Source organism: Coloeus monedula (genome assembly GCF_965178545.1).
Source record: "Coloeus monedula genome assembly, chromosome: 6".
Lineage (NCBI taxonomy): Eukaryota > Metazoa > Chordata > Aves > Passeriformes > Corvidae > Coloeus > Coloeus monedula.
In genome coordinates, this window is record NC_138786.1 from 2,197,082 (window position 1) to 2,217,839 (window position 20,758).

At 41.6% G+C, this 20,758-nt stretch overlaps 1 protein-coding gene across 2 annotated transcripts in view; it reads left to right on the plus strand.

Moving 5' to 3' along the window:
* SHANK2 (SH3 and multiple ankyrin repeat domains 2) overlaps positions 1-20,758 on the plus strand; it is a gene marked incomplete at both ends in the record, with an annotated part of 240,631 nt that overhangs the window by 48,237 nt on the left and 171,636 nt on the right. The window contains one exon of one of the 2 annotated variants that reach the window (XM_082282738.1): positions 17,639-17,675. The exons of the other annotated variant lie outside the window; for it this stretch is intronic. Within the exon in view, the coding sequence (XP_082138864.1) occupies positions 17,639-17,675 (37 nt within the window). Of the gene's footprint in view, positions 1-17,638; positions 17,676-20,758 lie in introns of those variants that run through there. 2 annotated transcript variants of the gene reach the window in all.

Here is a 20,758-nt window from a genome sequence, read left to right on the forward strand (position 1 = left end):
TCCTGTGCCAGCCTTAATCCCATTTAATGCTTTTCCCAGCCTTCCAGTTCCTCACTCTCATTTCCTCATTTCATGCTCAGACAGGGACAGCAAAGTAGGAGGAAGTAAGAGGAAGTGGAGTTTGCTTCCTCATCTCCTCCAAATGCTTGTTCTGTCCACTTTTCCATCATCAAACCATGCCATCAGAAGAGCTTTGCTTTCATGGGTTTCTGCTTTCAAATTCTCCCCTTAAAATGGAATTCTGACACCTAACTTCTTTTTGATGTTGCCTTCGTTCCTTTGCCCTTCTTGAAGGATCCAGCTTTCCATATCCAAGTAGAAGTCCCTGGAATCCGTTGCTGTCAGGTAAGGGTTAAGCCACAGTAATTTCTCTGTTTGGGGGCAGTAGGAGAATGGTCTGATTTTGGTGCTCTTCTTCCTGGTAAAGGAAAATCAGTGAAATGTGGAACACTTTGGGAGCACAGCTTTCCCACAAGGAAAGGTTTCACAGACCCATAATCAGTTGACTTGAGCTAAACTTGGTGGTAAATAAAGAGGATTTCTGGGAAGAAATTCTTCCCTGTGAGGTGCTGAGGCCCTGGCACAGGTTGCCCAGAGAAGCTGTGGCTGCCTCATCCCTGGAAGTGTCCAAGGCCAGGTTGGAGCAAATTGGGATAGTGGAAGGTTGTCCCTGCCCATGGCAGGAAGATGGAACAAGATGATCTTTAAGATTCCTTCCAACCCAAGACATTCTATGATGCTATTAAAAATTTTGGGCTCAGAATGACTCCAAACTCCACATTTGGCCTTCAGAACATTGACATGATGGATGGAATAAAGTGTGTTTAGTGTATTCATCGTGACTAACAGAATAATCTTCCTAAAATGTTTTATATTACACCAGTACATATGAAATCATTTATCTAAAGCAGTGATTAAATTCTGCATGACCCCAGTCCCTGTGCCAAAGGAGCCATGACTTGGGATGTTTGAGAGCAAACCCTCACTTATTTTAAAAGTGGTGTTCTGCAAGGAGTACTGAATATTTAGATTGTCAGGAAACAATAATGCAGTTCAGCACCTCATCTCCCAGTTTTCTTGCAGATGACACTTCAGCAAGGATTCTGTGTGCAGGTAGGCTGCTCCATGTGGGCCTGCCTTCCTTTTACTTGGGAAAACTGGTAAATGTGCAGCAGAAAAAGGACAGGCATGGTTAGAAAACTTCTGCAAATGTTTTATTTCCATGAGTACAGATAGGATTCTTTTTTTCCAGGCTCTTTTAATGGAAATGGTTATTGCTTAATATGCAGATTTATTTTACTTTGTTTTAGTGTATTGATGCTTTAATGTGATTTGCAATGACTCGAAATTTCACTGAACACTGTAAGCTGGAATTTTTCCTAATTATCAAAAAAAAAGAACTCCTTATTTTTTCCTCAAAGTCAACAGAATTTGGGCATTGAAATCCTTTAGATCATCCCAGCTTTGGAATTTAATTGATCAATGGTCTTAATGCTGCCCTGGCTTTTGCAAGGTGTCTGCATAAGCCATGCAGAATTCCAGGGAAGATGGCTGTAGAACATACAGGCTCAAATTTATTCCTGTGAAATGTTTATCAAGAACAGTTTAGATGAGGAAAGCTTACATAAAGAGTTCCCGTGGTATGCCTACAGCAAGCCCACTTTTCCATGGACATGTGTCCAGACATCTGGGAATGTGCATATCCATTTTTCATGGTGCAGTGAGTGACAGAAGCCATTTTAGAGTAATTAAGTTCTCAAAACTTTAAAGAAAATCCTTCTAATTCTTTAGAAAAGAACAGGAGATCTGAGATTTTTCAGGGTGCTGAGTATTATCAGAAGAATAAAGGGAATGTTAAACATACTTTGTGTCATTTTAGAGGTTATTTACTCTTCTGACACTTTAAATCTACTTTATCACCTTGTGGATCTGAGTTCCAGAAGTGAGTGGGACTAAGTGTTTGATTCTGGATCAGAGGAATTATTTCCAGAACTTAAATGCATGTTGGAGCATCAAAAGCCCCACTCAGAGTTCTCTTAAAACCCAAAGAAACTTTTAAAATCAGCAGGGATGGATTAGCCAGGACATTTTCCATGATGAGTGTAAGACATGCTTGAGATTCCTTGTTTTCCTTGATGCTCGTGCAGTACATTTTGGAGGAATAAATCATATGGGTTAAGTGTTGTGTATTACGGTTTAATTTCCTTCTCTATTTGGAGATAAGTCACTTAAATAGGGGAGAGACATTCAGTTAGAAAAAATGAGTTATTATCACGTGTGTCTGAAAGAAAGAAATAATTTCTCCGTGTGTAGTTGCATGTTGCTGCAGGAAATTGTCAGGATGAAGATTCCCTTGGACTGGTGTTCATGAAGAGTGACAGTGCCTGGAAACTCCAGTACTGTAAGGGCTGACAGCTTTTAATTTGCCTCTGCAGCCTTGACCCACTCAGAGCTGTTCAGATATTTCAAATAGCACCTTTCTCAATTTTGGGGAAGACGAGGAGAGTCTGGAGAAGAGTTCGGTGAAGTCAGCCCAACATTTAATGAAAATGTTTCAGTTTGTCGACCCTCTCAATCCTGTGCAGTGTCCTCTGCTCTTTGCCCAAGGTGGGAAGCTGTTCTCCATCCTGGAGACCTGGCAGTCAATCCCCAACCTCTTGCCATTGTTTGCTCACAGCTCCCCTTAGAACTTCCTTCTCTGGTCTTCCCCTATGTGTTTTCAATGCATTTTATGTTATTTCAGCCAAAGTGGTGCTGTGCTGTAACACGAATGTTTGAAGCCTTGCCTCCGAGCCCCAGCGAAGATGAAGGAAGTTTTCAATGCTGTTTGATTAGGTTTTGTGTTTCTTGGTTTAGAGTTACCATGCAGTGACCTTGGAGATTTTTAAAACTCTTTTTTCAAACTGTGGCATAACGAGGATTACAGGCTGTCAGAATCAAATTGTGCTGCGTTTCCTACCATGGTTACAGGCTTTGTAAAGGAATGTATAGATGTACCCGCTCTGGTTTTATTAGAAACTGGAAATTATCTTGAGGACTGCTTAGCTCTGCTTAGTTTTATGACATTTTTCTGTTCTTGTCAGAAGCTGCTGTGACAATTACTTAACAAGGAATTAAAATCTCAGGGGTTCCTAATTCCACTCCATCTTTAACTGATAAATTGTTCATAAACACACAGTATGTGGCATCACCTTTCATCTATAAAAAAGGCATTGAGAGCTGATCTACTTCCTAAAAGGATGAATGTGCAGAGGAATTTATACAAAATATTGAAAATGAAAAACACAAACCAGGTACCAATCTGCAAAACTGCTAGTCCTGTTTCCACTAATTCATATCTCTTTAGCAGCTTTCATCTGATCTAGGCTTGACTTAACTGGTGGTTTAGTAGTTCCCTGAGCCCAGCAAGCTCTTAGATCAGCCCTCCCTGTCTCAGGACACAGTGACTGAACTGTTCCCATCTCCCAGGCATCCCTGATTGATGGAATGTGAGACCCTCCTGGGGGGCTCTGGTTTAATTAGCACAGCTTTGAGTCAGCCCCTAAAGGAAGGAGCACAGCACTTGCCCAAAGTGGATTATGTCTCCTTCTTTTCCGTGCCCATGTGCCAGAATCGTGACAAATGGGAGGAGAAGGATGAGCCTTGCAGAAGCTAATGAAGGCACAGTTTGGACCACTGAGGCTGGGTAGTCACAGATCCTGCTCAGTTATTGAAAACAAGTGACAACTTTCCAGTAATGGCTTCCAAGCTGTGAAGAGCCTCCTGCATTTTCAGGAGCTTCTCGCTGGGAGTGAGGCAGGTTACACCAGGACACATCTTTTGATATCCTATGACATTATGCAATGCACCCATCAGGTTGCATCATCATTGAAACGCTGTTCAGTTCATGTCTTTGCCTTGCATTAAAGCTTAATCACAAAAAAAAAAAATTGTACCGTGAGAACAAACCGATTCCTACCGGTCTTCCTCCTGTACTGGTTTGAAAAGCTTGGCTAAACAGAGGTGGAAACCTTTCAGCTTGGCTTTTACCTTTTTAACCTTCTCAGTATTTTGTTTTTCAGAATTTAGGTGGAGAAATAAGATTTCCTAAAGAGCTGGAGTAGTACAACAGCCAGTTGAATCTTATTTTTCTTTCTTACTCTCTTCTGACAGAGTTTTGAGTGGGTGTTTGCATCCTGTTTAGCCTTCCATCTCCCAAGCATTTCAGTTTTCCCCTGGGAGACTTTTTGCACGTTCCAGTGCCCCTCATTGTTCAAACTTTAAATCAGTAACATTTGGATGCCACGTAAAGACATAATAGGATTACCAAATTTAAAAAAGAGTAAAAATTAGAAGTCTTTTTTCATGGTAGTCCTTTTATGTTTGAATGGAGACAATGTTCAGGACAGCACCCAATCTCCCAGGTGATCACAGCAAATCACAGGGTAGTACCAATTCTGCTTCTGTGGGGTTTTTTGCCACTGCTTTGGTGGCTTTTTACTCCACTCTGTGATTCTCTCTCTCCACGTTTGCTTCTGTGTAATGCCTGTGGGGAATTTCAGCAGTGACTTGCACAGTGAAACAGCATCAGTGAATTATTTAAGATAAGTATAGTCACTTTAGCGTGATTTAATAATTAAAAAACCCTTTTAAAGACAAAGTCAGCTCCACAGAGAGCTGGAGTAAAGAACTGAGGACCTTTGTTAGGGAACTGGTGGCTGTGGCCAGGAGCCCTGAAGTTTATGGATCACTGTGAAATTGTCACCTCTGACAGCTACAGGGAGTGGCTCTCAAGTGGCTTGAAAGTCTCTGGTGTCTTATTTATTTTCATATCCCTCAGTAAATTCAGACATAAATTATCATTGCACCTTCAGACTGTTAAAACAATACCTCTTTCTTCTTTCCATTGCTGTCTTGCAAATAATTGTTTAATGATGTAAATTAATAGCTTCAATCTGCAATTTTAAATAAGGAAATGTTATTAAAAACCCAGGCTTTTTATATAAAATGTGGAATTTTCACTCTCACTGTGTACATGCACACATATATCGAGTTAGAAAAGCCTCTGGCTAGCATTTTATTTTCCACATCCATGGGTATAAATCCCTGAGAAGCCCAGTGTAAATTGGGATGTTGGCTTTGGATTACAAACAGCTTCATTTATGGAACCACACAGAGAAAGGTATTGCCTGAGGAGCTGAAAATATTTTATTTCCCTGAGAAAACAAAGTGGTTGCTATGGGACAGAAAATGATCTAATGATGGCTTTCACAGAGACATGCAACTGGACAGAATTAGAATATTCAAATCACAGTGGGCAAAAATGTTGGTTTTTCCAGGATGTATTTGTGGAAGATTTTTCTTAGTGTAGGTCTGGATACTTTCAAGAAAAATGAAGAACTAGGTATTTTTCCATAGGGTATGATTTAATTGTTGTTTTTTTTTTTTCTTTCCAGTCCTCCTAGAATACTCTGCAAATGAAACATATTTGTTCAGTCAAACTGCTTTTAAATACCTGTGGAGAAAATGCCAGTCCTTTTGAGTGCTGAATGGTGATGTTTTCAGGGGTCACCAAGCACAAATAATGTGGGGGGTTTTGTGTGTGTAGCAATATAATGAAAAACCTAAGCAATGAGTAAAACTAATGAATTTAACTACAATTAAGCACCACGTGGTAAGGGGCTTAGAAACCCCAGATCTCTACAGGTGGTTGGTGCCTAATGGTGTAAAAAGGTGTATTTTGGAATATTTGGGGTTTTTTTAACTGGTTGTAGGTCTGTGCCCCAGTGAAGTTTATCTTTCAGAATTCAATTAAATGGACTTAGAAAACTCCTTCAGTGGTGAATCCAGAAATCACACGAGCCATGTTACCTTTTGCTCCTTGGTCTGGGAATACACACAACACTGCTTTCTGGATTTTGCTCTAGCACTGGAGTGCTTTTGTTACTTACATGAATTACTTAGCACTTGTACTCTTCTAAAAAATGAATTTAGTGTCCTTGCCAGCTTATTAAGGACACTAATTTTTAATGCCTGTAGATTAGTAAGGAGTAAGTGCCTTCCTAAAAAAAAAATTACTCTATTCTTGAAGGAAACAAAACCTAAAGTTGTTTTATAATACTTGTCCTCATCACGTTTTTCCCCATACTAGCTTGAGGACCTTAGAGGTCTTTATTACCCAAAGAAATTTCTGCTGTGGTCATGCTTGAAAGTCCCCCTGGCTGTGTGTGCCTGGCATGACTGCATGCAATAATTGCCGCTTTGGATCATCCTGCTTTTGGCATGAACAGCTGAGGATGTGATCTTGCAGTGTGACCAGCTTTCTGGGATCCTCCCAAATTCCCTGAGAGTTCCTAGTGTGTAGTGTCAAGCTAGGTAAGTCTTCCTAGTGCTAGTTAAGAGCTTTTTCTCAGTGTGCTGTGTTTTGAAAAGTTCCTGAAGCCCACGGGCCTGGGGGAGGGACCATTTGCTGTTGGGCATGAGGGTGATTTCTGTCCCTGGCATGTGCATGTGCCTGTCTGCTCAGAACTATCCATCTGTGATTATCACCATCAGGATTAAAGTGCTGCCTTGTTTTGACTTCCTATCTCCTTTTCCATTATTTTCATGTTGTTTAAACTGTCCCCTAAATTTTGTCTCATGGTAAACCTTAGATTCCTATTTAACTACTTCAGCCCTCCTTCTCAATCTCCTTCCTCAGTTCCTTCATTTCTGAAGCCGTGGTGGTGTTTTCTACCAGCAAGTTTCCTGAACTTTCTGCCTTTTGTGTGCAGTTAAATGCTTACGGGGTCTATTCGTCACTGCTAACACAGTCCCTAGGTCTTGGGGTTTCTTTTCTCCTCTCCTTTCTCCTGTCTGTGTTTGCAGGTCTTTTCTTTGCAGTGCTCCCTGTTAGAGAAGACGTGTTTCTCACCTGGCATTAACAGTGCTGTGTTGGGAGGTTTGTTCTGTCCCTGACTTTAGGCATCACCTGCACCGGGTAGGTCCTGAAAATGCAGAATACTGAGAGATGTCAAGGTGTACAAACCAACAAAATGATTGTAGTTAGGAGACAGCTGCTTCCCCCTCTCCTTTTTGCTGTCATGGAGAGTGGCAGAAGAGATAAGAAAGATCAGTTGGAATTACAAAGGTTTTCCCAACCGTAATAGTGCATAGCAAAAGAATCCCTGACAGTTCACCCTTTGAGGAACACACATGAAGGTTAAAATTGGTTAGTGAGGCTCAGGTAGTGAGATTCGAAACCAAAATCCACACTGAGGCCGAGTAAGGTGTTGGTAAAGGGAGAGAATCTGTGTTTTGTTTCTGATGTTATTTAGCACCCAGCAATACCTGTTTTCAGATGAGGCAGTCCACTCCTGGCAGTTAAGGACAAGAAAATCTCCTGTAGTCTCTTCTTATTATCCTACAAAGGTCCATTTCTCTGGTTCTGGAGCAGTCCTGGCTTGCATCATTCATATGGTTCTGTATTTCCTGACTGAAATCCTGGTCCCTTTAGAGTCCAGAGCAAAACAATAAATCACCTGTACTGGGGCTAGGATGTAAACAGCTGTGTCTTTCCCTTCATTCATTAACCCACAGAATAAGAGGTGCCTCTGTCCCAGTGTCAGAACTCTGTGACTCTCACTGGATTCCCAGAGCCTTTACTTTTCACAGTCTTTCCTACATAAATGCAAATCACTGCTTACTCCTGCATCTTCACTATTTCCTGTATTGCTTTTGGCTGCTGAAAGGCTTGATTAATCCTGAAACTGGTGCCTGGTGTTCAGACCCTGAGTCAGATTTCGGGGATTGCACTTCCCTCCCTCGTGCAGCACCGTGGTGTACGCTGCCTCCTGCTTTGTGTACTACATGCCGTGCACTTCCCTGAGTCGTGGAGCCCTGGCACTCCTGAGCATCTGGCAGCAGTAATGCATCTTCATTTGCTCCATTGGAAACTCCTCCAGATTATACCTCCCAGCTTTGCTGGGAGCCACTGGAGTTTCGCTTGTATTTTCTTCCTGTCTTCCAGTCCTTCCACCTCCACTTGTACTTTATTTCTCAGATGTGTCTGAGTCCTGTGAGCCCCATTTCTTTCTTCTCCTTGTCCGCATATAATTCCTTTGATGTTCTTTCCCAACATAAAGAGAATCATGGTCTTAGCTAGGCGGACTTAGGGTGAGTCATCTCTAAATTTCTTGCAAAATTCTTGACCAGGAAAGATAAGTTAAAACTCCATGGAAAATTTACTTGAGGGGATTCTATAGAAGTTTTCCTCAGCTTTTAAATTTCCATATATTCTTCTGTTTTACCACCCTCCACCAGCCATCACCCAGCTGAGGGAATGATTTTAGGCTTTTCCTGACCCCCCAGTGGGAAATTAACACAGGGAATGAGAATAGTCTGTGGCTGTGTTTCTGTCCCCTGTTGTAACAGAGGTGTCCTGGGGACTGTGGTCACCTCTCTTTTGTTTAAAGCAGTGGCTCCTCAGAAGCCAGAGCTGCTGGGCATGCTTGTAGGATTGTTCCCAGTGAAACTCCCTGGTGTCCACTGCTGGAGCTGAGGGCTGGATATTCCCTTTGGATTGGGTCTCTAGCAAACAAAAAATATTGCAAGTGATTTGAATTCACTTCTCAGCTGAAGTTTCCTAATGTAATACCTGAAATGCATATCTGCTGTCACCCTGTTTTATGTTTTCTGTCTTACCTGGTTTTTTCTCTGGATACACAGTGTATTCTTCAGGCACTTCATTCTGTTTATAAAGATGTGCCATTTATTCCTGAAACATCTCATGCCTGAATTGTGCCCTTGAATTTGTGAGTGCAGTCATCATCTTAATTTAGATGTGCTTCTGTAGATGGCCACAGACTGGATCCCAGGTGGCTGATGCCAAATGATCTTTCCTCCAGTGAAAGGGCTGCTGGACACATGGAATAGTCACACACGTGTCACCAGTGTACAGGTGACACCAAGGTGAGAATGATTCCTCTCCTAAACACACATTGTGCAGTTACTCAGAGACATCTAGAACCTGCATCGGAGATGCCATGACCTAACAGAGCAACACGATGCAGTTCCCATATCCATACAGCTCCTCTCCTTTCTCTGATCCCATTCTTTTTTAGGGATGTGCATTAGCACTATTTGCATCACTTCTTGTCCGGAAGAAAACAGAGTTATTTTGAAACTTGAACACGGAAGTCAAATTTCATTGTAGTAGTCATGATGTCCGGGGGTGTGACTGCCAAATAATATCCAGAACTCCTCTCTTTTCATAGTAATGTCTTGGATGTCAGCCATGCATTTTCCACTGAATTAATGAACATCAGATCTATGCCAGGAACGTAAGAATAGATGGCACTGCTTCTGAAATAGTTTGTACATAAAATTACTTCTCCATGATGGGTTTAAAGCCTGCACCTTCTTTATTCTTTCAATTGATCTTATTTACCTGCTCTGACTTACTAACCTATTTAACAACAGTCCCTTCTTTTGTATTCTTGTTACATAAAATCTAAACCTGGCTGTCAGTGCAAAACTTAATCTGCTGGAAGCATCAAGAGGCAGGTTAGGAGAAAAAGCCTTTCCTCAACATTTTCAAACGCCGTAACAAGCACGTGATGATGTCTTGAAGCAGAAGTAGGGATAGTATTGTGCCATCACTTTAATCATGAATCCACCTCAAAACCCGTTCAGTGAACAAGCCTGCCTTTCTCAATGGGATTCAGCACCGAGAACATTAGAAATGCTGCAAACACCTACATATTTGTACAGAGATAACCCCCGTTTCAGCGGATACAGGCTTTTTTTATCCTTTCTTAGTTGTACCAGCATGATTCATTAGCAGTTATTTTTGAGATGAAGAAATGTAGGCTACTAACATAATTTAAAATGCTGTTATTTTAATGAATAAGTCAGCAATGTTTTAGTTTCTATTTAACACCAAATGTCTAAATGGAGCTAAGGATAGCGAGACAATTATCAGCTTAAATTATTGGGTTTTATCTTCTAAAGATCCTGCTTAATAACATGACTTTGGATAGAGCTTACAATCCTCTATTTAGGAGAGAAGATATTTTGGGGGGTGAATGGTTGTGTGTCTCCCATCTTTAGCAGAGAAGACAACTGGAAGTTTGCAGTGGGAGACTCTCTGCTCAGGTAACCCAAATGTGTCTTTTCTCAAAGTGTCAGTGTGAATTATTTGGTTCTTAGGTCCATTTTGGAATTGAGATGATGAGAATAAGAGCAGAGGAGGAATTCTTGAAAGTCACTTAGGTAAGAGGGGAATACCTGTGCTGAGGGTAACATGGAGTCCCATAATGATGGGTCTCACTAACTCCACGTTTGAGAAGCAAAATCTACAATCACAGAATTGCTTTTTGCTTTCTACACTCACAAACCCCCACCAGGATTCTCTCCTCAAATTCTCTTCTCACTCTGTGCAGATTTCTGGGCTTCAGGAAGGCTGCAGAGTCAACAATTCAGTTCTCTTGGTGCTTAGTTTCTGGTTTACCAGTGTTTCTGCCAGGATAAAAATGGGCTCTGCTGTAAAATAAGAATGAAAGTGGCAATGCAGGTTTTTGTCATTAACTACATCATAAAGTGGCAGTACCTGTGGGAAGCCAGCCAGCAGAGGGAAAAGCTCCCAGAGTTCCAGTTCCTTTGCTGACAGCTCAAGCCCAGCTCTGTCTCCTCAGTAAAATGCCGGATTCTTTACTCCATGGAAGGATTCCCCTCAAAGTGCAATAAGGTGGCAAAAATTTACAGTAATGTTGTACTAACTCCTTGATTGCTCCTCCTTCTCTTCACAATTAAACTTTGGGTGATTTCCACTATTGTTAAGCATTTAAATATTTTAACCTCCCATGAATCTTCCTCTTCTAGATGCTGTTTTCTTGTGTCCAGCTCCTCTTCTATCCCCATCCATTTGTCTTGGTTGCTAATTTTATGTAAATTTGCCATGATGTGGTAACTTCTGGAAATTCTCTCTCCAGGCATTCTCTTATGTGTCATTTATTTCCTCTTGGGTCTGGGTGGCAGGAAGATTATCCTTAGGGAATTGGTGAGGGAAGCAGCGAAAGGCAACTGTAGCAATGAGAAGAAGGGAAAATGAGATTGAAAAATGGCAGTGAAGAATGCCAAGATTTAAGAGTTGGAGAAGAGGGAGGGGCTGGAGCTCAACCAAAATATTATGAATTTGTTTCTCTGCTGTTTTCTTACCATTCCTGCCTTGGCTACCTCACACTCATGCATGAACTTTAACATCAGACCAGTTATATATTTTGAAACTTCTACAAGAGTCCAATCTTTATTTTTTTTCCCCCCCATTGAGAGCGATATACACTTTCCAGTTATGAAAATGGTGTTATTCTAAATAAAACTGACATGATCCACCAACACTTTCGGAAGCACAGATGCTTTTTCCCACTATTTACTAAAGAGGTTCACACTTAGATTAAAGCAGTGAAATCAAATCACTGAATAAAGCCTGGAACAACATAATGATTTAAGGAATTCGTGGAGAGCTTCTGGTAGGAAGAAAGTTACACCGAGGCAAAATTAGATTGTTTTCTGTACAACACCAGGACATGGAAGCACTGTGCAATCCAATATTGGTGCAGTTGTTTTGCTGAGCATCTTGTGTGGTTTCATTTGTCCTTGTTCTCCTCTGCAACATCAGGCTGCAACCACAAATTCAAGTGCTGCATCCGAGACCCATCAGTGTCAGACTTAGCAGAAGAGTCTTTGTTACAGGAGCCACCAGCCATGAAATTCTCGCTCTGAATGACACTACTTTGTTATTATTTTTTTGTCCAGCATAAATGATGTGGGTTGGGATATGCACAGCCCCCTTATATTAAGTGATATTTTTTCCCAACTCAGTGTATACATAATGCCAGGAATGAAATTAATTTGTTGTGTACTTCAGTCCTCCTGAGTGGTCCTGCATCAGGACAAGATTTCCCAGTGTGTTATTAGTGGGGAAAATTGTGCTTTCCTTTCACCAGCTTGTTTAAAGAGCAGAAGAATTTGTAGTGGGATATAATTATATTTGATTCCTATTTTCTCTCTTGTTGGAAGTAAAAGAATGCAGCTTCAGGGGTTCACACTTGCATGCTTTCAGTTCATGTTGATAGTCTGAGCTAAATGGAGCTTTCTGTCCAGATACTGTACAAGTTGTTAATCTCTTGCTTCAATGACACTTGTAAGGAGCTGGTTACTCAGAGTTTGCTGCTGTGTAAAGATGAACCACTCTGGAGGAGTTCTGCTTACTGATGAAAACACACTTTGAAATAAGCCCAGTTCGTATTTAAAGAAACCAATTACAACAAGTAGTTTTGTGTTTTATTGACTGCAAATCACCCATTGCCTTTTTTGAAAGAGTTCACAGGGACTATTTACTTTTTAAAAGATTCTATTTTCCCCTGTCTTCACGGCCAGCAGAGAAAGCTCTTTGTTATTTGGGTGCACAAATGGATGGAGGATAGGCACAAATATTTTTTGGAGTTAATTGTATCATTCAGAGTAAGAGTGGATGTTACTTTCAACCCAAACATGAGTAATAGAAATGAGGGGCTGTGAGTGTTCTGGGAGTATAAAACCTTGAGAAAGACTTGTCAGAGCTGGCCTTGCCATTCCAGGGAGAATGTTCTCCAGAACCAGAACTATAGAAAATACATGGCTTTATTTGGATAAGTTGCTTCTTTCATAGCAATGTACCTGTTAGAACAGAAACCAGCCAGCTGTATTTTATTCAGATTAGCTGCTTGCTTCCATCTTGCTGATAGATTTCAATCATGTTCTTAAATTCCCCGTCAGCTATTGTAGCTTTCTCTCGTTGCTTTTGCTTCTCTCTCTCTCTTCAAGCTGCTACTTGCAAGATCTCCCTCATTACCAGCCATTGTTTCCTCCCCGATTCCAGCCTTTCACAGAGAATTGGAGGGTTTCATTCCCCCACCTTTTAACCTTCTATTGTTCACTTCTCTCTCCACCCCTGACCCAGATTCCTCATACAAAACCACCTCTCATCCTTGGGGACAGAGGTTTTATTTCTGTTCTCAGGTGAATCTGTATTGCTGCAGGCAGAGCTTCCGATATTTGCAGGTATTGCCACATTGAGCCTGGTAATTTTTCTTTTAAGATATTATTCAAGCTCTTCTGGATCATAATTTCTCTACTTATGACCTTCCAACCTCTCAGAGAGATGTCAGACATTTGCTCTGACATGTAGCAAGTTTTGAAGCAATACTTAGCAATTTTTTAATGCAATCTAAACAGAAGATTCTCTGTCTCTCCTTGATGTGTGAGCATCTGAAAGTAAAGCCCTAAGGTGAGCTTATCTCCCTTCTCAGGCACATGCAGCTCTTGCAATGCTTTCCTTGCACTGCTGCTGTCATCTTAGTGAGGGCTAATTTATAATCAGGTGAATATGGCAAAAAAAAAAAAAAAAAAAAAAAAAAGATTGATTTTCACTTCCCGTGATTTTAATTTAATGTGTGGCAACTGGGTATTCATCATCTTTTAAATTCCTTTGGGACATGCCATCAAACACATACACTTCCTATGCTTTGTTATTAAAATGAGTGAAGCGTTTCCTGCAGAACTCTGTGGCCAGATCCAATGAGAAATTGCCTCTGATTAAGCCATCCCCACAGCTGTGCCTGAGCCCAGAGCCTTTCCAAGTCCTTGTCGTTGGTTTTCCAGGAAGTTCTGGGAAGGTTCTGGGTTCCTTGGGCCTTGTCACAGCGAGCACAGTCTGGGAGCGGTGGTGCCGGGTGACGGAAGGGGTGTCTGGCGCATGGCTGCGCAACTCCCACTGCTATTTCTTGCTTTCCTTTCTAATTGATGACTCCTTCCATCTGTTCCCGAGCCATCCCTCTGCTGTCCTTTCCCACACACAGTCTCCTGCCCCTGTTCCACCCTTGAGCTCAGGCTGAGTGCCCCAAGGCTCCTGCCAGGAGCTGGTTGATACCAGGAGTAGCTGGGTGCTAAGATGCTGCTGACAGAGATGTAACATCAGGTCAGCCCAGGCTGGGCTCCCCCGGCAGCATTTCAGTGGGCTCAGATGCTTCTCTCTCCGTGCTGCTTTAACTGCAATTCCCTGAGCAAGCTCCACGGATTCTTTAATTCAGAAAAAGAATAAAAAAAACCAAACCCAAACTCTTCACGTTATAAAATCGGTTTAATTGTTGCTCTGAGGTGGATTCCTTCTGAATCTGTCATCACCTCCTGGGTTCATGACCACCTTCTGGCTTTCTGGAATAAGTCAGTAATGTAGAAGCACTGTAGCAGCCTAGGTTGCTTTTTTTTCCCCCCAAGAGCCTTTATGTTCTTTCCAGTCTATATTTGAATCTCTCTTTTCTTGTCTAACTCTCCATTTGGTGGCTTAGCATACGGGAAGCCTGTTTTATAGTGCAGAGAAATGCATTTCTACGTGCTAAGGACTGAATTTTTAACAAGAACCTAGATGTATGTAGCAGCCAGAGGGATTTTTCTGGCAGAAGCTCCAAAATGGACAAAATCAAGAAAGAAGAAACCATGGCAATCATAGCTGTGGTCGACCATTATCTAAGAAGCCTTGGACCTTCAAGGTGTGTTGGAGGGACGATTAAATAAGAGCATTGGGCATCTCAGTGCCTAAAAATAGATCCTCAAGAGCATGTAAGTCACTGAATTTCCACAGATTCCTCATGGGGGTTATGGACTCAAACACCCACAAAAATTGGTGTTACAAATGCATGAGAAATGCTCATCAAATTTAACCTGAGAGCCCATGTTTTGGTGTCTGTTTATGGTGGCCTTTTCCTCTCAGAGACATCCCCATGCAGAGCTCCCACACATTTTTCTGAGCACCTACCAAAGAAGCAGGGGAATGAGGGTTTACCTAACCTCTATTTGGAGGGTTCCTCATGATTTTTAGATTAAGGATGTTAATGGCTTATGGGTTATATTATGCTTGGGTATAGACACAGTCAAATTATTAAGTTTTTGTCCTGAGGTGATAACACCGAGGCTACAGTCGTGAGGCAGAAAATCTTCAGGAGGGAGTGGAAGCTGCTGGAATATTTCCTTTTTTAATTTCCCAGCACCGCAGAATTTGGGACTTCTGTTAAAATAAACAAATTCTAATAAGCTATTAGTGAAAATGAGAGAAGCTCAAAAACTGCAGCTGCGAGTATTCGCTGACTTCCTTGATTGTCACATTTTCCCATTGTACAAGAGTGGTTATTGCAGTGGGCTCTGCCATGTAGGAAGGAATGATATTTCCTGCTTTGGGGGAAAGACAGGCAGTTAAATGGAATAAAATAATCACTCGTCAGGTGATCTCTCTCATGGTGTAGGTCGGAAAGAGTTCCCACCATTTTCCACAAAACTTAATAATTTCAAGTGACTTTCATATTTTGGATGTTTTTATAACACTGATTAGAAACCTCCAGATGATGAAATGTTACAGCTCTGGCAAGAATCTAATAAAAATCCCCCCTGGGATTGATTTTGATTGACTACAGTTGCCTGTCTGCTTTTATTTCACTGTATATGAACAGACAGGAATGAGCAGGATTGTGTTAACCCTTCCCTGGCCTAATTCCTGTCCTTGGGGGCCTGGGCCATCACTGCTTTCCACCACTGACACCCAGAGAAAGGAAAAAGCAGTTTAAGGGTTCCATTAACACTCATAGTTCCTTTGTGCTTTGTAGCTCCAAATATAATCAGGGGCATTGGAGGAAGATATTGGAAAATGGAACCCGCACAGGGTTATAATTCAAATTAGTGGCACAGCCCTGGTGAAGCAGTTCTGGTTCTGGAAATTATATTGACACTTCTGTGGAGCTAACTATGCACACATTTAAAAGTTAATGAATAAAGTTCAAAGTTGTTCTTTAGGAAGCCTTGCATCTGTTAGAAGTCAAGAAGAAGGTTTTTTCCTATCAAATAAAGGTGTTCAATGATGCACACGTGCTGTGTCCATTTCTGCTGGTAAGAGTTCCACCTGCTAAGGGTAGTTGCTTTCCAAGAGAAATGGAACCAAAACGTAAAATTATGTTAGAGAAATATTCTTTTCTTTATAAATTAAGCACTGGGATGTTAAATTAAGTTTAAACTGTTCAATTTATTTATGCTTACTGATTCTTTTCAGTGCTATGTAACTGTGAGATCACTATGCACACAGACATTAAATCCATTTAAGTAATTTATTTTCTGTCTTTCTTGAAGCAGTTTCCTCAGTAAGAAACCCCTTGATTTTCCAAATAGATGCATTAGAGATCAGTGGAGAAGCCTGAAATAGAATAAATATTTATTACCTGTTGTATAGTTTATGTTATTAGAAGTCAATTTTTTAATGTAGGTTACTCTTTTTTTAAAAAAAGTGAATTTCCTATCCTTTGGAATCTTTGTATCTTAGATTTAAGTAGATATGCTTAAAATTTTTGTGGTTTTTAGCACCTCCCCCTCCTTCCTATGTTCCTGTTTCAGTTATTTGCTCTTCATCTGGAAGCATGTTTGCACTGTCAGCCATAGCTATCCCTGGGTTTATTTTTTTTCAGAATTAGGACTTTCCAAACTTCTCTGGTTACATCTTGTATTTCCTGGCATCTGCATAAAATTTAGCAAACGAGCTTGGTCAATTATTTTTGGTAATTTTTACTCTGTCCAAAAAGAAATTCTCTTTTATTCCAGCGCGATGGAAGGGGAGGGGAGAAGAATCGTGTTTGTATCCCTTCTGTTTCCAGCTGGAATATGGGAATGTAGGGAAGAGATTCTGTGTAGGGGCAGGCTTGGCTCTACCCTTAACGTGGTCATTGTGTGAAGCTTGGGGTGATCTGCACTTCTTCTCAGGTCCTTTGGAAGAAATAAATAAATAAATAGGGAAAGGGGAATAGATAGCAAAAAATGAAGAGAAGAAAGAGAAATCAATGGGGAAAAAAGAAATAGATAGCAAAAAGGAAATAGGGGAAAGGAAATAGATAGGGGAAAGGAAATAAATAGCAAAAAGTGAGTAAACAGCAACAAGCAAATGAATAGCAACAAGCGAATAAGCAGCGGGATGCTCTGTGCACCGAGAGGCAGCTGTGCAAATTGAAAGCGAAAGGCAGGTCCCCGGCAGCTCCCAGCCCTGGCTGGGCTTTCCCGTGCCCAGCCGCGGCTGCTCCAGTGCCCCTTGCCGCCTGGCAAATGGGAATTTTTGGCCCCCGGGGCCCCGCAGCTCGCTGGTCCCGCGGCGCTCCCGCAGCGCCGGGCTGGGAGCGGGAGCAGCGTGTGCTCTGCGGGGCTGTGGCGGCGGCAGGTTCACATGACTAATGCTGGGAGAGAGAGCAGGAGCGCTTTTCTTTTTTTTCTTCTTCTACTTCTTCCTTTTTTTTTTTTTTTTTTTTTTTTTTTGAGCAGCTCCAGTCTGTGCACAGTTGGCTCCCAGCTGACAGACAGAATGTGGGGTGGGCTTTGTCACCAGAACGCTGGGTACTGCATGCCCAGCTATGCTCGCAATTCCACAGTGCCCAGAAACCTGCTGCTTATGTCAGGGTGCAGCCAGCCTGAACACATAGAAATTGGGTAGCTTGATTGGTTTTTGGTCTTTTTTTTTTTTAAATATATTATTATTATTTTTTATATTTTTTTTTGCCTCTTTCTTCCCTGCAAAGGTTATATAATGAGGGGATTGCTGCTAAAGTAAAAAGGGAAAATGAAGTCTTTGTTAAATGCCTTCACAAAGAAAGAAGGTAAGCGATGAAAGCAGAACACTTTGATGTTTCAGACTGGTGTTGTCTTGTGTACATTTAATATGATGGGCTTAGTGACTCTATAATTAATCAATTCCTGCGATTTCTTTTTCAAAATTATTTGATGTTAGACAGTCCATTTAGGCAAGTGGTTATTAAAGCTGGATGTGACTTTATTCCTTTCAGGATTTTCTCTGAAGAATCAAGTAGTTATAAAAATGTTTTTGTTCCCTAAGAAATGCATTTGGAATTTCCTACAGAAGGATTTTCCTAGGTGAATTTTGTCAGTGAATGGTGCCGAATTGCCCCTTCAGATGTATGAATTGCCAGGAATAGAATTCAGAGAGCTGGAGGAAGGATTATGTGGTACTTTCAAGTATGCTTTTAGGGATGATAAATTTAAACTTTTGGGGCATGGAATTAGTTCAGGCATTTTCATGTCATTTTATATCGAATGGTTTTTTCCCAAACAAGTTTTGCCACAGTTATTCTTGCAGTTCTGAAACGTGGTGAAATATTGGGGAAAAGCAGAGTCCAACAGGGACTAAAGCATGGACATTTGGATTTCATTATTTTGTGTTGTAGTTCTGGTTTTTAATTGTGAAAATAATATAAATAATGCTGATAAGAAGCAGCTAAAAAAATATCCACCCACTTACAGTTTGCAGATTTCTGGGGAAAAGAAACAGTTGGGTGGAATATTAATCACTTCAGGCACAGAAATGCTTATTTTTAACTCTTTCTATAAAAGATTTGTGTTAGACACACATCAATTGGTGTCATTAGTTGTCCCCTTCCCTGTTTATTTCCTGTAGTAAAGACTAATTTTGCTCGTAGTTTTCTCCTCAAGAATAGAACATTAACAGCAAAGCAAAAGCTAAACTCTTAAATGGGCTTGTGAAATGCTCCTGAGGTGTGTAAGGAAAAAAGAATTCCTTTCCTCTGGTGCCTGGAGGGTGGTTGCTCCAATCTGTCAGTACAGATGTGCTCTGCGGCTCACTGTCCGCGCTGTCACCGTGCCCCAGCACCCTGTTCTTGTCCTCCCTCCCCCTCCCACCTGCGGAGATCCCACCAGCCCCTCCAGAGTCCCAGAAAACACCCCCAAAACGTGGGCAATATTTCGTTTTCTCAGCCTGTGGCTGGAAGGGCTGGGCAGGCTGCTTTCAGCTTCAGGAGAAATCAAGATCTGAGGGTCAGATCCAAGTTTTACTGAATCCAAGGCAAACTTTGGTGACCTGGGGGGACAGCATTAGAACTTCAGGTAGCACACCTGAGTGTGCCAAACATCCCCTGTATTCAGTTTGTGGGTTTTCTCCTTGACTGAATTCTCCCTTGTTGTACCTGGGAAAGATCCCCATCTTTGATGAAGTAATTTCTGGAGCCGTATTCCAAATGCCAAAAATAAAGGAATGCAGAAATGTCGCATCTCTGCCCCACACACCAGCCTAAGGGTCTGTAGATGCCAGTTTTGGAGATAAATGCTGTGAGTTTGCTGTAAGTTAGCACTAACTGGGGCTTCCACTGTGACATCTGAAGCACCAAGGTGCTCTCATGACACCCTCGGCTGCTTTGAAACCTTAAAGAAATATGGAATGGGGAAAAACTTGAAATGTCAGGAGAATTACACAGAGTTTCTGCCAGTTTCTAGCATAAGCATTGGACTTCTGTGCTTTGTCCCCTTTAACAGCTTTTAAAGGCTTCTTCCCTTATTTCAAAGGAAACATGGAAATGGATTGAAGCCCTTTCTGTGCACGCTGCTCCCATGCTTGGTTGTTCTGATGTTCTCGAGTTGTTTACTAGATAAAGTTTCAGCTCACTGGAAATCCAGTGGATGTTATTGTAAAATATTCAGAATTGTATTTAATCATAAACTGATTCTGGTGAAAATGATACAAACCACTCCTTTACTTGCAGTTTCATCTCTATTTTATGCTATAAATATGCTCTCAGTTTTGCTCTGAAACCTTAAATTTTGCTTTGTTCTCTCAATTAAAGGCTCTATTTCAAGGCAGGACAGATTGATTCCTATGTATATTCATATTTATGTGAATTTATTTACTTGCACAGTATGACAGACATTCTGGTTTTTGTGTGGTTTTGAAGGGTATTGAATGAGTAAACATTTTGGCTCTTTATAAATGGCACTTACTGGCACTATAGACATGAGGGATGATACTTTGTGGGGCTTCTTTCCTAATTTAAATATGTTTTTTTTCTTTGGGAGTTACAAGAGCTCAGTGAAGCCCTCAGGATATTGCCTGGCTGCCTTTTGTTAGTTATGCCACTGTGACTTTTCAGATGTAAATCTCTGCACTTTGGCTCAGGTCCTGTGACCCTGTGAGCTCCACCGAGAGAAATTAATGAGGGCAGGTGCAATAATGGGGATCAAGGCCAGCATGAAGTTTTGGGGTCGAATCCTTTATGATAGGGCAGGACATTCCATCGCATCTGGTGATAACTGGGTGCATTTTTATTAGGGACTTTGCCTTCTAAGTCACACTTGGAACAAACTGACCCGCTGGAGCGGGGAAAGGAGATGTGGAAAATTGTGTGAGTGCTCGTGTGTAGCAGGAACACGCAGGGAGGGCTGGACCCTCTGCTCTGAGTCAGATTTGTACTGCCCTTGCTTGGTTTGGTGCTGTGGCTCTTTCATTAAGGAGTTCATTGGAGCCTTTGGATACAGTGGTGTTCCCTCTGGGATGTGGCACGTGACGGAGCCGGGGTATTACCCTGGGGTAATATGCTCTATATACAATAGTAATGGATGTGGTAGGAATGCCAGGATTAGAAAGAGGGGAATGCCTAGGGATTGCAGCAGTGTAATAGAGTTCTGCCAGGAGAGGAAGCCGTGTCCTCGATTCTTAACCTGGAAGATGGGGATAAGGTGACTGTTCACAGATTTCAGGTTAGGCCTGAACTTGAGATGGACCAGTTTGGGTGCCAGCTGGGGGATGGAAGCTGCAAGTCCATGCCTCAGGAATTCTGCTGGGCAGCCCTATTCTATGCCTTTCTGTCTGAACGTGACAACACAGCAGGAAAATGAACTTTCTGAGCCTCAAACTTGGCAATAATGAGGTATTTCC